Source organism: Hyaena hyaena, unplaced genomic scaffold (assembly GCF_003009895.1).
Source record: "Hyaena hyaena isolate Hyena2069 unplaced genomic scaffold, ASM300989v1 scaffold_50, whole genome shotgun sequence".
Taxonomy (NCBI): domain Eukaryota; kingdom Metazoa; phylum Chordata; class Mammalia; order Carnivora; family Hyaenidae; genus Hyaena; species Hyaena hyaena.
The window spans coordinates 477920-493656 of record NW_024080682.1 but is presented as its reverse complement, the minus strand read 5'-3'; the positions used below and the strand labels follow the sequence as shown (position 1 = coordinate 493656).

Below are 15737 nucleotides of genomic sequence, written 5' to 3'. Positions count from 1 at the left end.
GGCACAGAATCCGAAGACAGGCTCCAGGCTCTGAGATGTCAGCACAGAGCCTGATGCGGGGCTCGAACCCACAAATTGTAAGATCATGACCTGAGCCGAAGTCGGCCGCTCAACCGACTGAGCCACCCTGGTGCCCCAGGGTTGTTCTATTTTTAACTTTTTGAGGAATCTCCATCCTGTTTTCCAGAGTGACTGCACCAGTTTGCATTCCCACACCACTTAACATTTGACCATGCTTGCTTTTTCTCATTTGGCCTCTGCTCGATCTTGTGGGCATGCTACCCACAAATCCTCTCCAAAGCCGGGAGGGGGTGGGGGTCAAGGAGTTGCATTTAGTGCAGAAGTCCAAAATCCTTCCTCTCCCCTTTGCAGTTGGATAGATACAGCTCGTCATCTTCAACTTCAGGTACTGAATAGGCTTACGGTAATAATGGCCGACATTTGGACACAGGCCTACATGCTTCACACACATTGTCTCCTACAGAGACACAGCCTAACATGCAGATGCCGTGAGCAGAGAACCAATTACCCACATTTTAGTCCCGCAGCTAGAGAGGGGAGGGCCCAGGGCATGTGGTCCCTAAGCCTTGGCTGTTCCCCTTCCCACTGCGTTTTATACCTTGCTAAGATGTGCGTTTTATACCTTGTTAAGATGTGCCTCAGGGTCGTGGAAGTTTTGACAAGATCTCAGGTAATTTGCATGTACTTCAAAGCCACAGGACTCCTCATCTCCTCTTTGCTGTCCCCTTTCTCCCCCTTCCCTTTGCCCTGTGCCTTATGTATTTATTCAGAAGTCCCTACTTAACACTGGATCAAAAAAGTCACCCCCAGCTGACTATATTTGTGTTTTTTGAATAGTGGTCTCCTGAGCCCGATGGGGTAACCCACAGATGGCTCAAAATGAGTCCCAAAGACCACTGAGTCTCATCTGCTACTCTTTCTAACGAGCCATGTGAAATGCTACCAGACCCCAGGGAAACGGGCGCGCTCACCTGAAAGGGAAGCTGTGACTTCAGAGCCTGAGTCCAGACCTTCTGATCCCCAACCCCAGTGCCCTTTCCCCTCCCTTTCCCGACTCCAGGACAGTCATAAATAAAAGCAAAGGAGGCTGGCTCTGAGCTCAGGAATATGGGGCTCCTCCAGTTGACAAGTGCAGTTGGAAAAATGAATGCCTTTGGACTCACATTCACCCAGAGACTCACGGCTCACGGGGGGACTTCAAATAGCGACCACTCTTTTATTTGATTCACACGAGAAAAGTAGCCACAGCTGACCCCACGCCCTGCTCCAGCCTTCCAAGGCTTGCGACGAGAACCTCCTAAGTGTCCCCAGTGCTGCACCTGCTGCCCCCTCCCCTCGCAGCCTTAGAACATTGGGACAATGGGACAGAACCCTTAAAACCAGGCTGCTCTGGCTGTCAGGGTGGAGGCGGCAGTGGAGTCAAGGTGGGGCCACAGGTTGTGTGGATTGCATGACCAGCTCACCAAGAGCGGTGTGAGAAGTGGGGCCCATGTCTGAGGGGTGAGTGAGGAGCAGGAGTGGGGCGCCCAGGGCTGGGAAAGCACAGAAGGAAGTGCCTCCCGGGTCCCTGTCAGGCGGGGGCAGGTGGGCCGGGAGGAGGGATGCTGGGGAGCGGGGCCGTTCTGTGCTGGGCCAGCCCTGGCCAGGCCCCCGGACGTTCACACGGCAACCCTGGCCGCTCTGGCCTGTGGTCAGCTCTCCCTCTTCAGACTTTCCTTGGACTGCTTTACTTATTCCAGAATCAGGGGAGGAGACCTTCTCTACATTCCTCCCTTGCCCCCACTTCCCACCACCACGCTAGACCAACGCAGCATCCCTGGGCTGCACTCTCTCCCTGGCGGGACCCACTGCACACTCCAAGAGGCTTCTTCCTTCCTGGGAGCCCCAAAGGGCCAGGCCTATTCTTCATCCTCAGTGCTGACCCCTCAGTGGACTCCCTCCCAGTGATCCCAATCTCACACCTTCTCCAAGCCTGGGCGTGTGTTCTCTGTAACTACCACCGCATCCCCCCTGACGACTCCTCACTACACTGAACTCCACCTTGGCGCCAGGAGGAACCTTAACCTCTGGAACCCGAGTTCGCATTCCTCAATCGCCACAGCGGCGCCCCTCTCCCCCCACCACTGTCCCCACTCCTCCACGGCTCAGATCGCCCCACGCCTGCTGCCTCCTCTCCAGAGCGTACCAACGCCTCTGGGACTCCTCCCACGTGGCCCTGCAAGAGCTGCTGGACCAAGAGCAGCCCCTGCTCGAACCCGTGCCGGACCGCGAGCGGCACTCGTTCCAGTACAAGCTCTCGTCGCTCTACCTGCAATACCTGGGGCTGCTGCGCCGGTTCGACACCCTCTACGACCAGATGGTGCAGCCGCAGAAGCGGCGGCTGCTGCGGCGCCTGCTGGACAGCGTGGCCGGCCGCGTGCTGGAGCTCAAGGACGATCTGGTGCGCGCGGACCTGAGCGAATACCACTGCCTGGACCGCGTGCTGCAGGACCTGAGGTTCACCCCGGTGCGCGCGCCCCGCCGCGGCGCCACGCCCACCCCGCCGCGGGGCCACGCCCACCCCAGCGCCGGCCTTGGGAGCCGCGGGGCCACGCCTCCACCGCCTGGGGCGGGAGGGGGCGGGGCGAGGCTGGAGCTGGTCCGGACTTCCCGCGACAGCCCTGGGTGTGGCATGTCTGCAAAGGGAAGGAGGGTGGGGCAGGTCAGGGGGATGGGGTTGATCTCGAGAAGGGTTTCAGGGAGAGGGGATGCGTGCTACTAAGGAGTTAGGGGGTGGCTAGAGAGTCCGGCTGGAGGTCCCGCGAGGCTGGGAATAGCCACCAACCACTGGGGATTGGTGAGGAGAATCCCCTACAGGCTTCCTTCTCAAAGTGTGGGTCCTTGGAAGCAGCAACATCAGCATCACCTAGGAGTTTGTTAGAAATGGACCACAGCTCAAACCCACTAATCGGCTTCAGCATTTGACCAAGCCCCCTCAGGTGATTCTGATGCACAGCCAAAATTGGAGCCGCTGCCCATTACTATCGTCATCTTCCAGAATTCAACTCTGGTAACATGGTGGAGCAGGGGAATAGAGGCATGACCTTTGGGGGGGGGGGGGGGGGNGGGGGGGGGGGGGGGGGGGGGGGGGGGGGGGGGATTTGCCTATAACCCATAAATCTCCCATCTCAGGGCTCTAGAATGAAGGAAAGCATCACCAGGGTCTGTGTAAGCAGCTGAAAATGGTAATGATCAGCCAGATGGCCTGGATTTTGATTCCTGACCCTCCTTCCCCACTATTGCCCCAAAGGCAGACCTGGAAGTTCCAATCCCCAAATACTTCCTGCTGGAGCAGTCCAACATTCTGAAGGAGCGGGAGCTGATGCTGGCAGAGATCCTGTGGAGAATGAAGCCAGCGACCTCCAGCGAGGTAAATCAGGGAGACGCCTTCCCAGATTCCCCTCATACCCTGCCCCCAAAAGAAAGATGCCATCCTCCAGGACACAGAGAGGACTCCCCCTGCCCCGTGCCCACCTCTGAGTGCTCTTTGGGCAGTTCCTGGCCTGCTTCAAGGATGCTCTTGTGCCCCATGAAACCAACATAGAGGACAGGACTTGGGCACTTACATGCCCTGGGAGGATCATGTATCCAGCAAGTCCTTTGGTGAACAGTCTCCCAGCTGCTAGCCTGAATTCAAGCCCTGTCCCATCTCCTCCTGCTCCTTTGCCTATGTTCTGGCCAGCACTTTCCAGAAATGACTCGGACCGAGGCCATAATCCTACTGCAAAGGGCCGAGCGGGCCAGACAGGGCCGGCTCCGAGCCACCTTCATGCGGGAGATTCGGAAAGAAGAGGAGCAGAATCGGAAGATTCGAGAGGAGGGTTGGCAAAAATTCAGTCAGGACCAAGCTGCTGTCTCCATTCAGAAGGTAATCCCCAGCACCCAGGAGGAAGGTCTGGGTAGAGTCACCTCTTCCAGGAAGACTGCCTGGCTCACCAACTGAGGATAGAGGGGCAGGAGATTGGATTCTGTTGCCCCACAACTAGATCCTAAACTAGGGACCTAATCAGTCAATAAGTGTGTATCTTGTTTGTTTATCATTTATCCTACACTTCTGTCTCCCAAAGGACTTGAAGCAGGATATTATAAATGCCCCAGAAACAGAAGGATCATTAAAATTAGGGGAGAGGCTGGGTCGCCTGGGTGGCTCAGTTGGTTGAACGTACAACTTCGGCTCAGGTCATGATCTCACGGTTCGTGGGTTTGAGCGCTGCATAGGGCTCTGTGCTGACAGCCAGCTCAGAGCCTGGAGCCTCTTTCAGATTCTGTGCCTCCCTCTCTCTCTGACCTCCCCTGCTTATGCTGTCTCTCTCTCAGAAATAAATAAAAAAACATATTTTTTTAAATAAGAAAATTAGGGGAGAAGCATCCATAGTGAGGTAGCAGAACAGAGTGGATGATCATTCCAGAAACTCTTAAGACCGTTAAAGATGAGTCACTAAAATGTATCCTGAGACTCCTGGCAACTGAGGTAAAAAGGAAACATAGTGAATGAAATAGAGTTTAAGAACGGATGTGATCCAGGTGTCCTCAAGTTCTGGACCTTTACTTTAACATGGAAATAACATAATCACATCTCATCCTGCCTCACTGCAGAAAACCCAGCTCCGTGCCTCAGTTTCCCCAGGCCTTCTTAAGATCCTGGTGGTCACACCACCTCTTCTGTTCTGGACGCCATCCTGAGCCCTTGCCATCCACCCCAGCGTGTGTGTGTGGCCTCTCTGTCATCGCTGAGATGTGGCTGACAGGCCTACTCTGTTTGGTAGCGGTTACCAGCTTGAGGAGACTGGAGGGGCCCTAGGAAAATTCCAGAGCAAGAAAGGGAACGCTTTGCTCCTGCAGCATCACAGCTCCCGAGGCCCACTCCCCTGCCCTGTCACAGCAAGTCTCTTGCGGCCTTTTCTTTCCAGAAGTGGCCCCAGAACTGCTGACATGGGGCTGATCTTTCCGGCTCCAATCAGTGCCCTCTCCCAGTTTCTCTCCCCAGTCCCAGAGCCCCAGGAACTGTCTGCTAGCCCAAGAGAGGAAACTTAGAACCCCTTTCCATCAAAGCCCAAAAAAGCAAACCAACCAACCAACAAACGGCAACTCAAGAAGATATAACCTCTCCGAATGGGATAGAGTTTTAGGTTATTAATCAGTACACGGCGCATGCCTGTCTGTGTCCCCTGCATTCGGGCAACTGCACCAATATCTGGTTGACCCCAGATGAGGAGGAGGCCCTGCCCATAGGGTTCGCTGAAGCAAGATTCTCAAGAAGGAAGGTCAGCGCCAAAGAGAGAGCTCCCACTTTACCCCCCGGGAGCCAGAGCAAGTCATTTTGTCCCTATTGCCAGACTTCAACAATTTATGGAGGGGCGCCTGGGTGGCTTAGTCGGTTAAGCGTCCGACTTTCGCTTAGGTCATGATCTCGCGGTTCGTGGGTTCGAGCCCCGCGTCGGGCTCTGTGCTGACTGCCAGCTCGGAGCCTGGAGCCGGTTTCAGTCTGTGACTCCCTCTCTTTCTGACCCTCCCCTGCTCACGCTGTCTCTCTCTCTCTCCTAGAAATAAATAAAACATTAAAAAAAAAAAAGAAATAAAAAAAAAGAATTTATGGAAATACTGGGGATACAGAGGCTGCTCACTGAGGCTCCGTATGGAATGGTCACCACCTGCTGAGGCACAGGCTGCCTCCCCCTGCCCCGCCCCCACCCCGCTAGGACTGGGCTGTCCTCGGGCCTGAGCCCTGGGCAAGGAGTCAGGAAACCTGGTCCTGTCTCAGCTCTGCCCTCATGGGTTCTTAGACCCGAGAGAACCCACATCCTGTCTCCAGCCTCAGTTTCCTTGTGTCAAAAACGTAGGAATGAATCGGGGGAGCTCCACCATCCTTATGGCACTGATATCTCTGTGTCTGGGGGGAATCAAGTCTGTGTTCTCAACGCTGTGGGAATCCTGAGAAGTGGAGCGGGGGGGGGGGGAGGGCTTCCTGGAGAAGGTGGCCTTTGAGCTCTATGTTAAGAGATACTGCAGATTAGAGGATGGGGCTGAGAAGGAGGGAATTCCTCGGGGCCCGGGGGGAGCAAAGCCTTGGGGCTGGACCGTGTGGGTGCGCACCAGCCCTGCCATGTCCTGGGCGGCTCCTGCTCGCCCGCAGGCTGCCCTGGGAATCCCAGCTCTCCTCACCCACCTCCTACCCCCAAACTCCCCTAGCCAGGCTTTTCCTTGGGAGTGGCTGGTGCTTCTCCCTGGGGGCCGGTGGCACGAGCCGCATCCCTGCAGAAATACAGTGTGGGAGTGTCTGGGCTCATGTGTCCCCCCAGGTGTGGAAGGGTTACCTGCAGAGGAAACGCACTCATCGGGACCGGCAAACTGAGATGGAGTTCATCGGCATGGTAAGCGGCCCCCTCGCCATGGCCACAGGCCGGAGGGGATCCCTCCCCTCTTTTTGTGTCAGAGTGCAGCCCTGTACAGACCCTCACTGCCCACACTCCCCCCCTCCACTCAGGACTGTGGTTGGCATGAGTGGAAGGGTTGGGGCCTGGGGAACCTGGTTAAGGGGAAGGAGCAGAAAGCCACCAGCGAGCCAGCTCCCTTACCATCCTTCCCTCTCCAAATGCCTTGGAAGGGTCTCACACTTGGTGTGGGGTGAGGGACGGTGGCACAGAGCATCCTGGACCTCATGTTCATGCCCCTGGCTGGGAGGAGAAGCTGTGTGGGCCGCCCTAGCAGAGGGAGGAGCCCACGAGGCTAGTCGGAATTGCCTCCCTCCCTGCCCCAGGCTCTTGCAGCCTCTGGGAGAACCACAGGGCCAAGTCGGGAAGGGGGCACATCCCTTTCGCAGCACAGTGTTTCAGGCCTCAGTCTCCCCACTTGTTCTGGGGGGACCATCCTGGCTTCTCCACTATGCAGGGACTGTAGCCAAGTGTTACCCATGTACATGGGCACCGGTGTGCACGGAGAGGGCAGTGCGGGTAGTTAAAGGGGCAGTCCCCAGTGCGTGTGGACAGGCAGGGTGAACAGGCCCCACTCCCTGAATCATATCTGTCCTCTGCTCTCTGATGGCTCTTACATCGGGCTAGTCTCTGCTGACTTAGGAAAGGAAGGCCCTGGTAGGGGTGAGGGTTGTGATCCCTGAGAGGGGGCCGTGCAATGCGCAGAGCCTGTGAGGGCCTCCTGATAAAGGCAGTTGGGGAGGGGCTGGGACCCCAAAGGGGATCAGAGACAGAGCATGGGGTGGCTCTTCCAGGAGACTTGGGGGCTTCAGAAGGAGGGAGGGCCAAGGGGGCACCACCTGGGAGTGGAGATCAGACTTGAGGGTTTGGAGAGCTGGGTCCCCAGGAGGCAAGAGCAGGCAGGGGGAGGCCAGGGTCGGGCCTAAGGGGGGAGGTGGGGGGCATGGCATGGTGGTGGGTGAGGAATGAGCCTGGCCGCCCGGGCCCATCAACAGTGTGAGCTCAGCGTTTTCAGTAATTGTCTCTGCGCAGAGTGATATTTAAAATACATTTGGGAGCCAATGAGGCGGGAAAGTGGCTGCGAGAGCGGCTGCCAACACGGGCCGCTGGGGTGGGGGTGTGGGTGGGGGCTGGGGCCTGAGGCTCACGGGGGAGAGTACACTGGGGGGAGCGGGCAGGGGGGGCCAGCCCAGATGCATCTAGCAAACTCATTATCAGAGTAATTTACACAGGCGAGTTTGGGCTCCGAACACAATTTCTCCTGATGCAGGCATGCCCGATGTTCCGTGTGGGCGTGTATGCGAGGCCTCACGTATGCGGGTGGGCTGGGGAGCGAGGGGGGCAGGTGTGTGTGCCCAGGGCCAGGGGCGGGGCCCTCCCCGCTTCACTCCTGAGACCCTGGGCCCCTTCTCCTCTTCGCCAGCTCCCTTCGCCCATCCAGGTGGACAACTTGGGTATCATGTCCCAAGCTGGCTTTGCGGAGGATGTCCGGAGACTCTGCCAGACAGAGAGGGAGGAGGAGTTCCAGCTGGCGATGGTGACGACTCACGACTCTCTCAAAGAGACAGAGGGACCTGACATAAAGGAGAAATTGAAGGAGCAGATCCGACAGTGGTTTATTGAGTGCCAGTCAGTTTCAGTTGACCCAACCAATCCCTCTCTCCCTGCCCCTCACAGGGTCCCCACACCTGCTCTGTCCTCTAGTCCAGACCGGGCCCTTTTCTCCATTCACCCCAGCCCCCTCACTCACTGCTTACACACCTGACTTCAACCTGGGGCCCCCAACCTACAAGACCATCTCTACACATGACTTCTCATTTCCCTGGATGGAAGAGAAAATGCCAAAACCAGATGGGGAAGGCAATCATGGATGCCACCCTGAGGAACCTCTCCTATCTAAACTATATCTCTCTGTTCCTTCCGTCTTGTTCTCTATTCCCGTAGTCCTTTTTCTTTCCTCACCCTTCCCTCTATTTAACTATCCATCCATTCACCCACTCTTCTACTTTCCCACCCATCCACTGTCCATCCACCCATCTATCCATCCATCCATCCCCATCCATCCATCCATCCATCCATCCATCTACTGTGTATCCAATCCAACCATCCACCCACCCATCTACTGTCCATCCATCCTTCCACTCACCCACCCACTCATCCACTGTCCATCCACCCCTCTATCCATCCATCCATCCATCCATCCATCTACTATGTATCCATCCATCCATCCACCCATCTACTGTCCATCCATCCATCCACCCACCCACCCATCCACTGGCCATCCATCCATCTATCCATCCATCCATCCACCCATCCATTCATCCATTGGCCCATCTACCCACCCATCCACTGGCCATCCATCCATCCATCCATCCATCCATCCATCCACCCATCCAGCCATCTACCCATCCATCGGTCCATCCACCCACCTGTCCATCTCTCTGATCATTTTATGTTCACTTAGTGCCCTCACTGGTCGATTCCCTGATTATCCAGATGAGTCTTTAGGTGGATCCTACCTGATCTTTTCAGACAAGACTCCAGAACAGGTACCCTATAGGTGGGGACAGGAGACTTTCTGTGGTAGGTGGGGTCTGAAGTTGTAGAGTGTACCGAGTGTAAACTGAGGGTGGTGGTGGGGTGGGGGGAAGGTCGGCCTCAGTGAAGGCAGACGTGGCTAGAGGAAATATATATAGCTAGCAAGACTGCGTGGGGTCGGCGGGGGCGGGGGGGGGGGTTGCTGCCTGTGTATGGAGAAGCCATCTTTGGCCAGGGAGAGAAAACAAGTCTGGTGAGACTCGTGTGGCTCTCAGCCTCCACAGGCCGAGAAAGAGCAGCAGCACTGATCAGAGCACCTCTTTGCCTGGTGCCCCTTTTTTCTGGGACCCCAGTGAGATCTCTGGGCCCTCAACTCTCTGGCCCCCCACCTGTGACCCTACTCTACCACAGTCCCAGGCCTGGGACCTTTAGCTCCCATAGAATCCCCTTGGTCTTCTCTGAAACCTCTTCCATCATTGATCACAGCTAAAAATGGAACTGGAGATGCAGGCCCAGGAGAGCAAAAAAAGGGACCAAGAGAAAAATAAGGAAAAAGAACAGGAGAAAAAAGAGAGGAAGAAGAAAGAGGAGGAAGCAAAGACCAGGAAGGGGGTAAGACACCCCCTGGATGTGTGGTCCAGGGGGGCAGAGGGAACAGAGTCCGAGGGAATTCCTGGTGAGAAGCTGGTCTGAGGAGAATAAGGGCCATAGATCATGAAGGGGTCAAGATCAAAGACTGTTTCTATTCCAGGAAGCAAGCACAATGCTGAAAGTGTCACCATCCAAATTTATACCTGTGATTAATGCCGGACATGAGGAGTACATACGTAAGAGGGGAAGGGGCTGGGGGAGAGTGTCTAGGCCTTGTCAGGGTCTTGTCGTGACCCTGGGTCCTGGGGAAAGTGGACATATGCTATGTGGATCCTGAGGCGGCAGTGTGGGTGTGTGGATGTGGAGGCCGAGGGGAGAAGCCAAAGCGGGCCAGCAGTGTGGAGTGGTGGGGTGGGGTGGGAGGGGGCTTATGGCTTTGGATCTGAATCCTGAGGCCTTGGGATCAGGCCTGTGCAGTCCGGGGGTAGCAGTGGCGCCAGACAGCCCTGTGAGGATGGAGGTCCCCGCCCGGGTCAGCTTCCTGCCCCCTGTATGCATGTGCTTGAGACAGAGAGAGACAGATGGAGGGAGACAGACAAGAGACGTGGCTCAGCCTGGGGCAGGTTCCTGGCTGAGTGCGTGCGAGTGCGTACGTGTGAGCAGGTTTGTGCATGTGTGCAGGAATGCGTGTGTGCCCTGGGACTCTGAACGCCACTCCTCTGTCCATCTCTTCACGGTCAGATGTGTGGAGGAGCCGGTATGAGAGTATACACCCCAATCAGAGTTTTGACCCCAAGACGCTCCAGATGGAGAAGAAGAAGGAAGTGGAGCAAGAGATCCGGATACAAGTGAGCAATGCCAGGACCTCCAGCTGCTTTGTGCGCTTCCCCCCAGCACCCCCTCCGCTCCCCCAGCCTGCCCCTGCCCCTCTTTAATAGCCACCTCTCTGCACTGCCTTTTCTGCATCCTTCTAATTCCACCTTGGTCCGTCTCGGGTCCACCATCCTCCAAGGTGCAGATGCAGACTGGGGAGGAGGGGGAATGAGAGGCTCTGAGCTGGGGTCACACCCACCACCATGCCCGTCAGCCCTTAAAGAGTTCCTGCGTGTGGATCATGGGGTCTTTCTGACACCCCTGAGGGAGGTGCCGTGGTTTTCCTGACCTGAGAAAACACGCAACGGCTCAAGTCACACAGACTTTAAAGGGTGGGTCTGAGGCTTGAACTGTCAGCCGACTGACTCCATCCGGGAGCTTCTGTCCACGCTGATGCCATTGAAGAGCAAGGCTCCTGTGTGAGCAGGACGTGGGTTAGGAGTGGGTGCAGACTGGTGCAGGGACTGGGGGGGGGCGTTCCTGAAGGTTCCAGAAGAGGGTGTAGGAAGGTTGTGGGTGCTGACACCCAGGGGCCAGGCTCGTTCTTCTTGGAGGCTGCTCTCCTCCTCTGCGCCCCTGCCTCGGTCTGCCCCTCCCACCTGTCCTCTGCAGCCCCCGGCTGCCCCACCACACCCCCTGCCCACCCCCCCCACCCAGGTGGATGAGCTGATGCGTCAAGAGCTGAAGAACTTGCGCCTGGCTGTGGACAGGGAGGAGGAGAGAGCCTTGAAGGCTCCGAAGGCAAGACCAAGGGCAAAGGCCGGGGCCAGGGCGCGCACACAGTGGGAAAGGCAAGGAGGCACAGAAGACAGTGGCCTGTGTGCTTATTTCCAACCAGAAAAAGACTGGGAAGAAAACTGGGAAGACGAAGAAGGAAAAAGATCTGACCCTGAACAGGTAGCAGATCCTGTACCTATCGTGGGTGGTGGAGCAAGCCCTGGCCCGGGACAGCGCTGCCTTCCGGTCCTGGTTCCGTTGCTGTGCGACCTAGAGAAAGTCTCTTAGCCTCTCTGGCTCCCTGTCCTCCTTAACCAAGTGCCTGCCCTGCCCAACGCCCATGGTAGCTGTGAGGATCAAATAGAAGCACGGGAACGTGCTTTGGGAATGATGGTGCAGAGGCAGGTGTGAGCAGACTGGGCCCCTTGCTGCCTCCGTCCTGTTCCTCCCTCCCGCCTCTGTCCCTCTCAAAGCCACCTGCCCTGGGACTCCACCTTGCCAGTGGCTCCTGTCTACTCGCTTCTTTGGTGAAGTGAGTCTCAAACACATTGATGCTGGCTGCTCTAATGTGTACAGGAGTGTGGCCATCTTAAATGTGGCTTCTAGGAAGAGGGCGGTATGTCACCCAGATGACTGGGTTTCGGGCAATGCAACCTGGGGCAGACGGATGGAGGGAGTGTGTCGGGGGCCCCTGGTCCTCCTCACACCCCCCTCCACCGCCAGAGCACCCGCTGTGGGCAGACTGCCTTCTGGGCCAGGGGGTTGGTGCCGCCCCTTCATGTGCTGGCCGTCCAGGGCCCTCTGGGTATTTTCGAGCCCAGCTGTGGGGCAAGAGACCTTTCCACCCCTGTCCCCGAGCCTGTAGCACCATCCCACTCATCTCTGTCTCCGTGTCCCTTTGTCCTCGGGGGCCCCGCCGTGCTGTCCTCTGCAGGTCCCTGGACTCTCTGTTTGAAGAGCTTGTTGTCTCTGGCTTTCTAAGGAAGAGTGAGACTGTGCCTTTGAGAGACTACATTGGTGAGACTCCCCTCCCCAGCGCCTCTTCCCAGGTCAAGGGGCGCCCCCCCCGCCCAAGGCCTTTCCCACAGCCAGCCGGCACCCTCTGCAGAGAGCCTTCTCCGCAAGTGGCTCTCTCTCGGCAACGCCCCGGTGGGTGGCACTCACCAGGTGGCTACCTGTCCCCCCAGGTGACTGGCTCTATCTTGGATCCACTCTGAATTTGGCCAACAAGCTGCCTATGCCTTCCCTGTTTGATGTACGACAGAACGTGGCCTTGTATGCGGTCCTCCGGCTTGGTGAGATGCCCTGCGGGGAGGGGGAGGGCAGAGCCAATGCTGGCCGGAGGCTCTAGGGAAGGCTGGGCGCGTGGTTGGGGGGGCTGAGGTGGGCGTGTCCCCTCTGCAGTGGACCCACGCTGGCCTCCCCCTGCCTCTCCCAGGCCCTGCTGGGGGTCACACCCAGATTGGGCCGCCCCAGAACTCATGTGGGCCCTTGACCTGCCGAGGAGACCACTTTTCCGGCCCCTTAACCAACCCCAAGTGATATTCCGTAGTCTGTCCCATTCCCAGAAGTCCAGGATCTTTCCGAAGCGGTTGGTCACACGCCCTCTAATTCCACCCCTTCGTAATCCAGAAGTGGAAAGAGATGCTACGGAAAACAGAAAGGGCATTGATGGGGTAGAAGGCCCCCCCAACCCAGCATATAGCGCTTCCTAATCGTAACCGGGAAGCCATTGGAAGCCCTCTGGGCTGGGTGTCTCAGGGAGGCCGCCTCGGGGGCACCTCAGAAACCCGGGTAAGGCAATGCAGCCAGGATCTGAACTTCACCCCACCCAGCCCGCGGCCTCTGGCCTCACCTTAGCCAGCGGCTCCACCCCCAGCCCCCGACCGGTCTGCTGCCAGCCTCCGGTCCCCCATTTCCTCCCTCAGGCTCCCCAGATATACACTCCATGGCTCCCCTCATCCGCTCCATCCTCCTGGTGGGCCCGTCCGGCGTGGGGAAGAAGATGCTGGTCAAGGCCGTGTGCACAGAAACTGGCGCCAACCTGTTCGACCTGTCACCTGACAACCTGCAAGACAAATACCCGGGCACGACGGGGGTGCAGATGCTCGTGCACATGGTCTTTAAGGTCTCGGTCCCCCGACGGCGTTTCTCGTTCTCAGGCTGCGTTGACACAGCGGGGTGGGCTCCGTGCTTAGGAGGTCACCCATCTGCCCACTCGGTGTCACTTCGGGAGCTGATGAGGTCTCCCTCCCACCCTCTGCTAGGAGCTGGTGGATACCTGGAGCCCTGCTGGGGGTTGGGGGGGGGTCCTGGGGAGCAGAGCAGTTTCTTTCATGGCAGAGATGAGGCTTCATCTCCAGCCTCCTACCCAGGGAGGGCGGGGGCTGTGTTCACACTGAGCTGCGATGAAAGGTGGGCAGCGCATAGGAAGTGGGGGCCGGGGACTCAGGGCCAGCCCTGACCGACCCTCTCTTGGACCAGGTGGGGAGGTGACCCTTGCCCAGGGACAGCTGACGTCGGGTTTTTACTCTCTGATTTGTCCAGGTGGCTCGACTCTTACAACCGTCTGTGATCTGGATTGGGAATGCCGAGAAGAATTTCTATAAGAGGGTCCCGAAAGAAGAGAAGGAGGTGCGGGGACCCAGGTGGCAGCGTGAGCCACGGGCAGAGCTGGCGGTCCCGGGCTTGTTGAAGTCAGCGCCAGACCTCGCTCACCGAGTGGCCCTGGACAGCTTCCCTGTCTTCCGGCTGCCTTCCCCTTACCCTGAAAGCAGGACTCAGAGCCTCTCTGGGCCACCTGCCTCCCAGCGCGCCTGTGTGTAGCTGAATGTGGGCGTGTCCTCTGAGAGTGCCCAGAGCCCCCTAGAAGTCACCGTGTCATGTCTCCCCCACCCCTTGCCTCCCCCCTCCCCCTTCCCCCAAGCAGATGGACCCAAAGCGAATAAAGAAGGATCTCACCAAGGCCCTGCGGCTGCTGCACCCGGGAGACCGCGTGATGCTGATCGGGACGACCGACCAGCCGCAGCTGGCAGAGCCGAAGGGGCTGTGTCGCACCTACGAACGGATCCTCCTGGTGCCACGGCCCGATTATGCTTCTCGCTACGGTGAGGCCCTGTGACGTGGGAACAGGCCAGACAAGGGGTCCAGGGACCACCCTGCCAAAGCGTCGTCGCCCTTCTTCCCGTCCCCAGGGCGGCTCTGAGACCCCGCCTGCATGGCCAGATGTTCTGGAAGGGCCGCTAGACAAGCAGTCCCGTGGCCTGGGTCCTGGCCTGGCTCCTTGGCCACGAGCTGGCCACTGAAGTCCTCAGAGCCTCGTTTTCCTCGTGTTAGGTGGAAAGGATGATTGTCACCTTCCTGGGAGTGGGGAGGCATTGGCCACACAGAGCCGCTCTCCAGAGCTGCTCACTGTCCCTCCCTGCCCTGTGTCCCCCCACCCCCGCCCAATGCCTGCAGTGCTCTGGAGGCGGATGATTGAGGCCCACGGAGTCCGGGTGACCCAGGGCCTGGACATCAGTGCCCTGGCCAAGGTATCTGATGGCTACACACCTAGCCACATTCACCAAGCCATCCAATCAGTGCTGACCGAGCGGCGGGTCCTGCAATTATCAAAGAGGCCCCTGGTGGCCTCGGAGTTCCTGGGGCATCTGGCAAAGCTGGAGCCCGTGTACAGGGAGGAGGAGGAGTCCCTGAAGGTGAGGCTCTGGGGGCGCTGGTAGCAGGGAGGGGCCGGAGGGAGGGTCGTGGGCCAGCACAACCAGGGGGCCAGCTCTCTGAAGCCCCGGGCGCGCGGCACCCCTTAGAGCCCTCCCTCTGCTCCCCCATGGAGTTGAGCTGGGAAGGGACCAAGAAAACACGGGGATGGAGAAGTGAGCAGGACCAGCTCACCCGGTTTCCTCAAGGGCAGGAGCCCGAAAGTGCCACTTGTGTGTCGAGAGCCCTTGGTTTGTTCGGGCACCAGCTGACGCTCACTTTCTCCATCTCAGTCAGTGCCCACTCATGCTCCCCGGGGGGGGGGGGGGGGATGCAGGATGGCCAAAGGAGGACAGGACCCAGGGCTTGCCCCCAACACTAGCTGGCCCTGTGGCCTGGGGCACAGGAAACGGGGCCTCTAACAGGGCGCCGACCCCAGGAAGAGAGGAGAAAAGGCTGCTGAGGACATGTCTGGGGACAGGGAAGGTCAAGGTCAGGAGGCAGGCCCGCAGGGGGCGGCTCCAATGCACTCACCCTTCCGCCTCTTCCCACCCCCCCAGGATTGGTACTTCAAGACTCCACTGGGCCGGAAGAGGGTACAACTCATCAAGGACCAGGATGCTGAGGAAGCCAAGCTGGCGAAAGAGAAGAAAAGGAAGTGATGGCCGGGGCGCCCGAGCTTAGCAGTGGGCCCGGGCAGCGCCCCCAGGTGGAGGGGCAGGGGCAGAGACATAAAGGCCCACACAGCTTGGGGAGCAGCTCTCTCTGTCCATCTCCATGCTTCCCGCCCCCTGCCTGTGCCCAGGCTCCCCCTCACGCCCCACCCCTCCC

At 58.3% G+C, this 15737-nt stretch overlaps 1 protein-coding gene across 1 annotated transcript; it reads left to right on the top strand.

Annotated features, from left to right (window-relative positions):
• Nucleotides 1-1458: 1458 nt before the first annotated feature.
• IQCA1L (IQ motif containing with AAA domain 1 like) lies at nt 1459-15657 on the top strand. Its single transcript, XM_039230774.1, has 19 exons — nt 1459-1521; nt 2200-2527; nt 3311-3430; nt 3743-3928; nt 6360-6431; nt 7915-8120; nt 8956-9040; nt 9516-9641; nt 9781-9856; nt 10362-10468; nt 11151-11234; nt 11332-11390; nt 12145-12227; nt 12398-12505; nt 13139-13338; nt 13758-13844; nt 14140-14317; nt 14670-14908; nt 15467-15657. Exons 1-19 carry the CDS (start codon nt 1511-1513, stop codon nt 15566-15568), a joined length of 2457 nt encoding a protein of 818 aa, XP_039086705.1. The 5' UTR covers nt 1459-1510; the 3' UTR covers nt 15569-15657.
• Nucleotides 15658-15737: the final 80 nt, after the last annotated feature.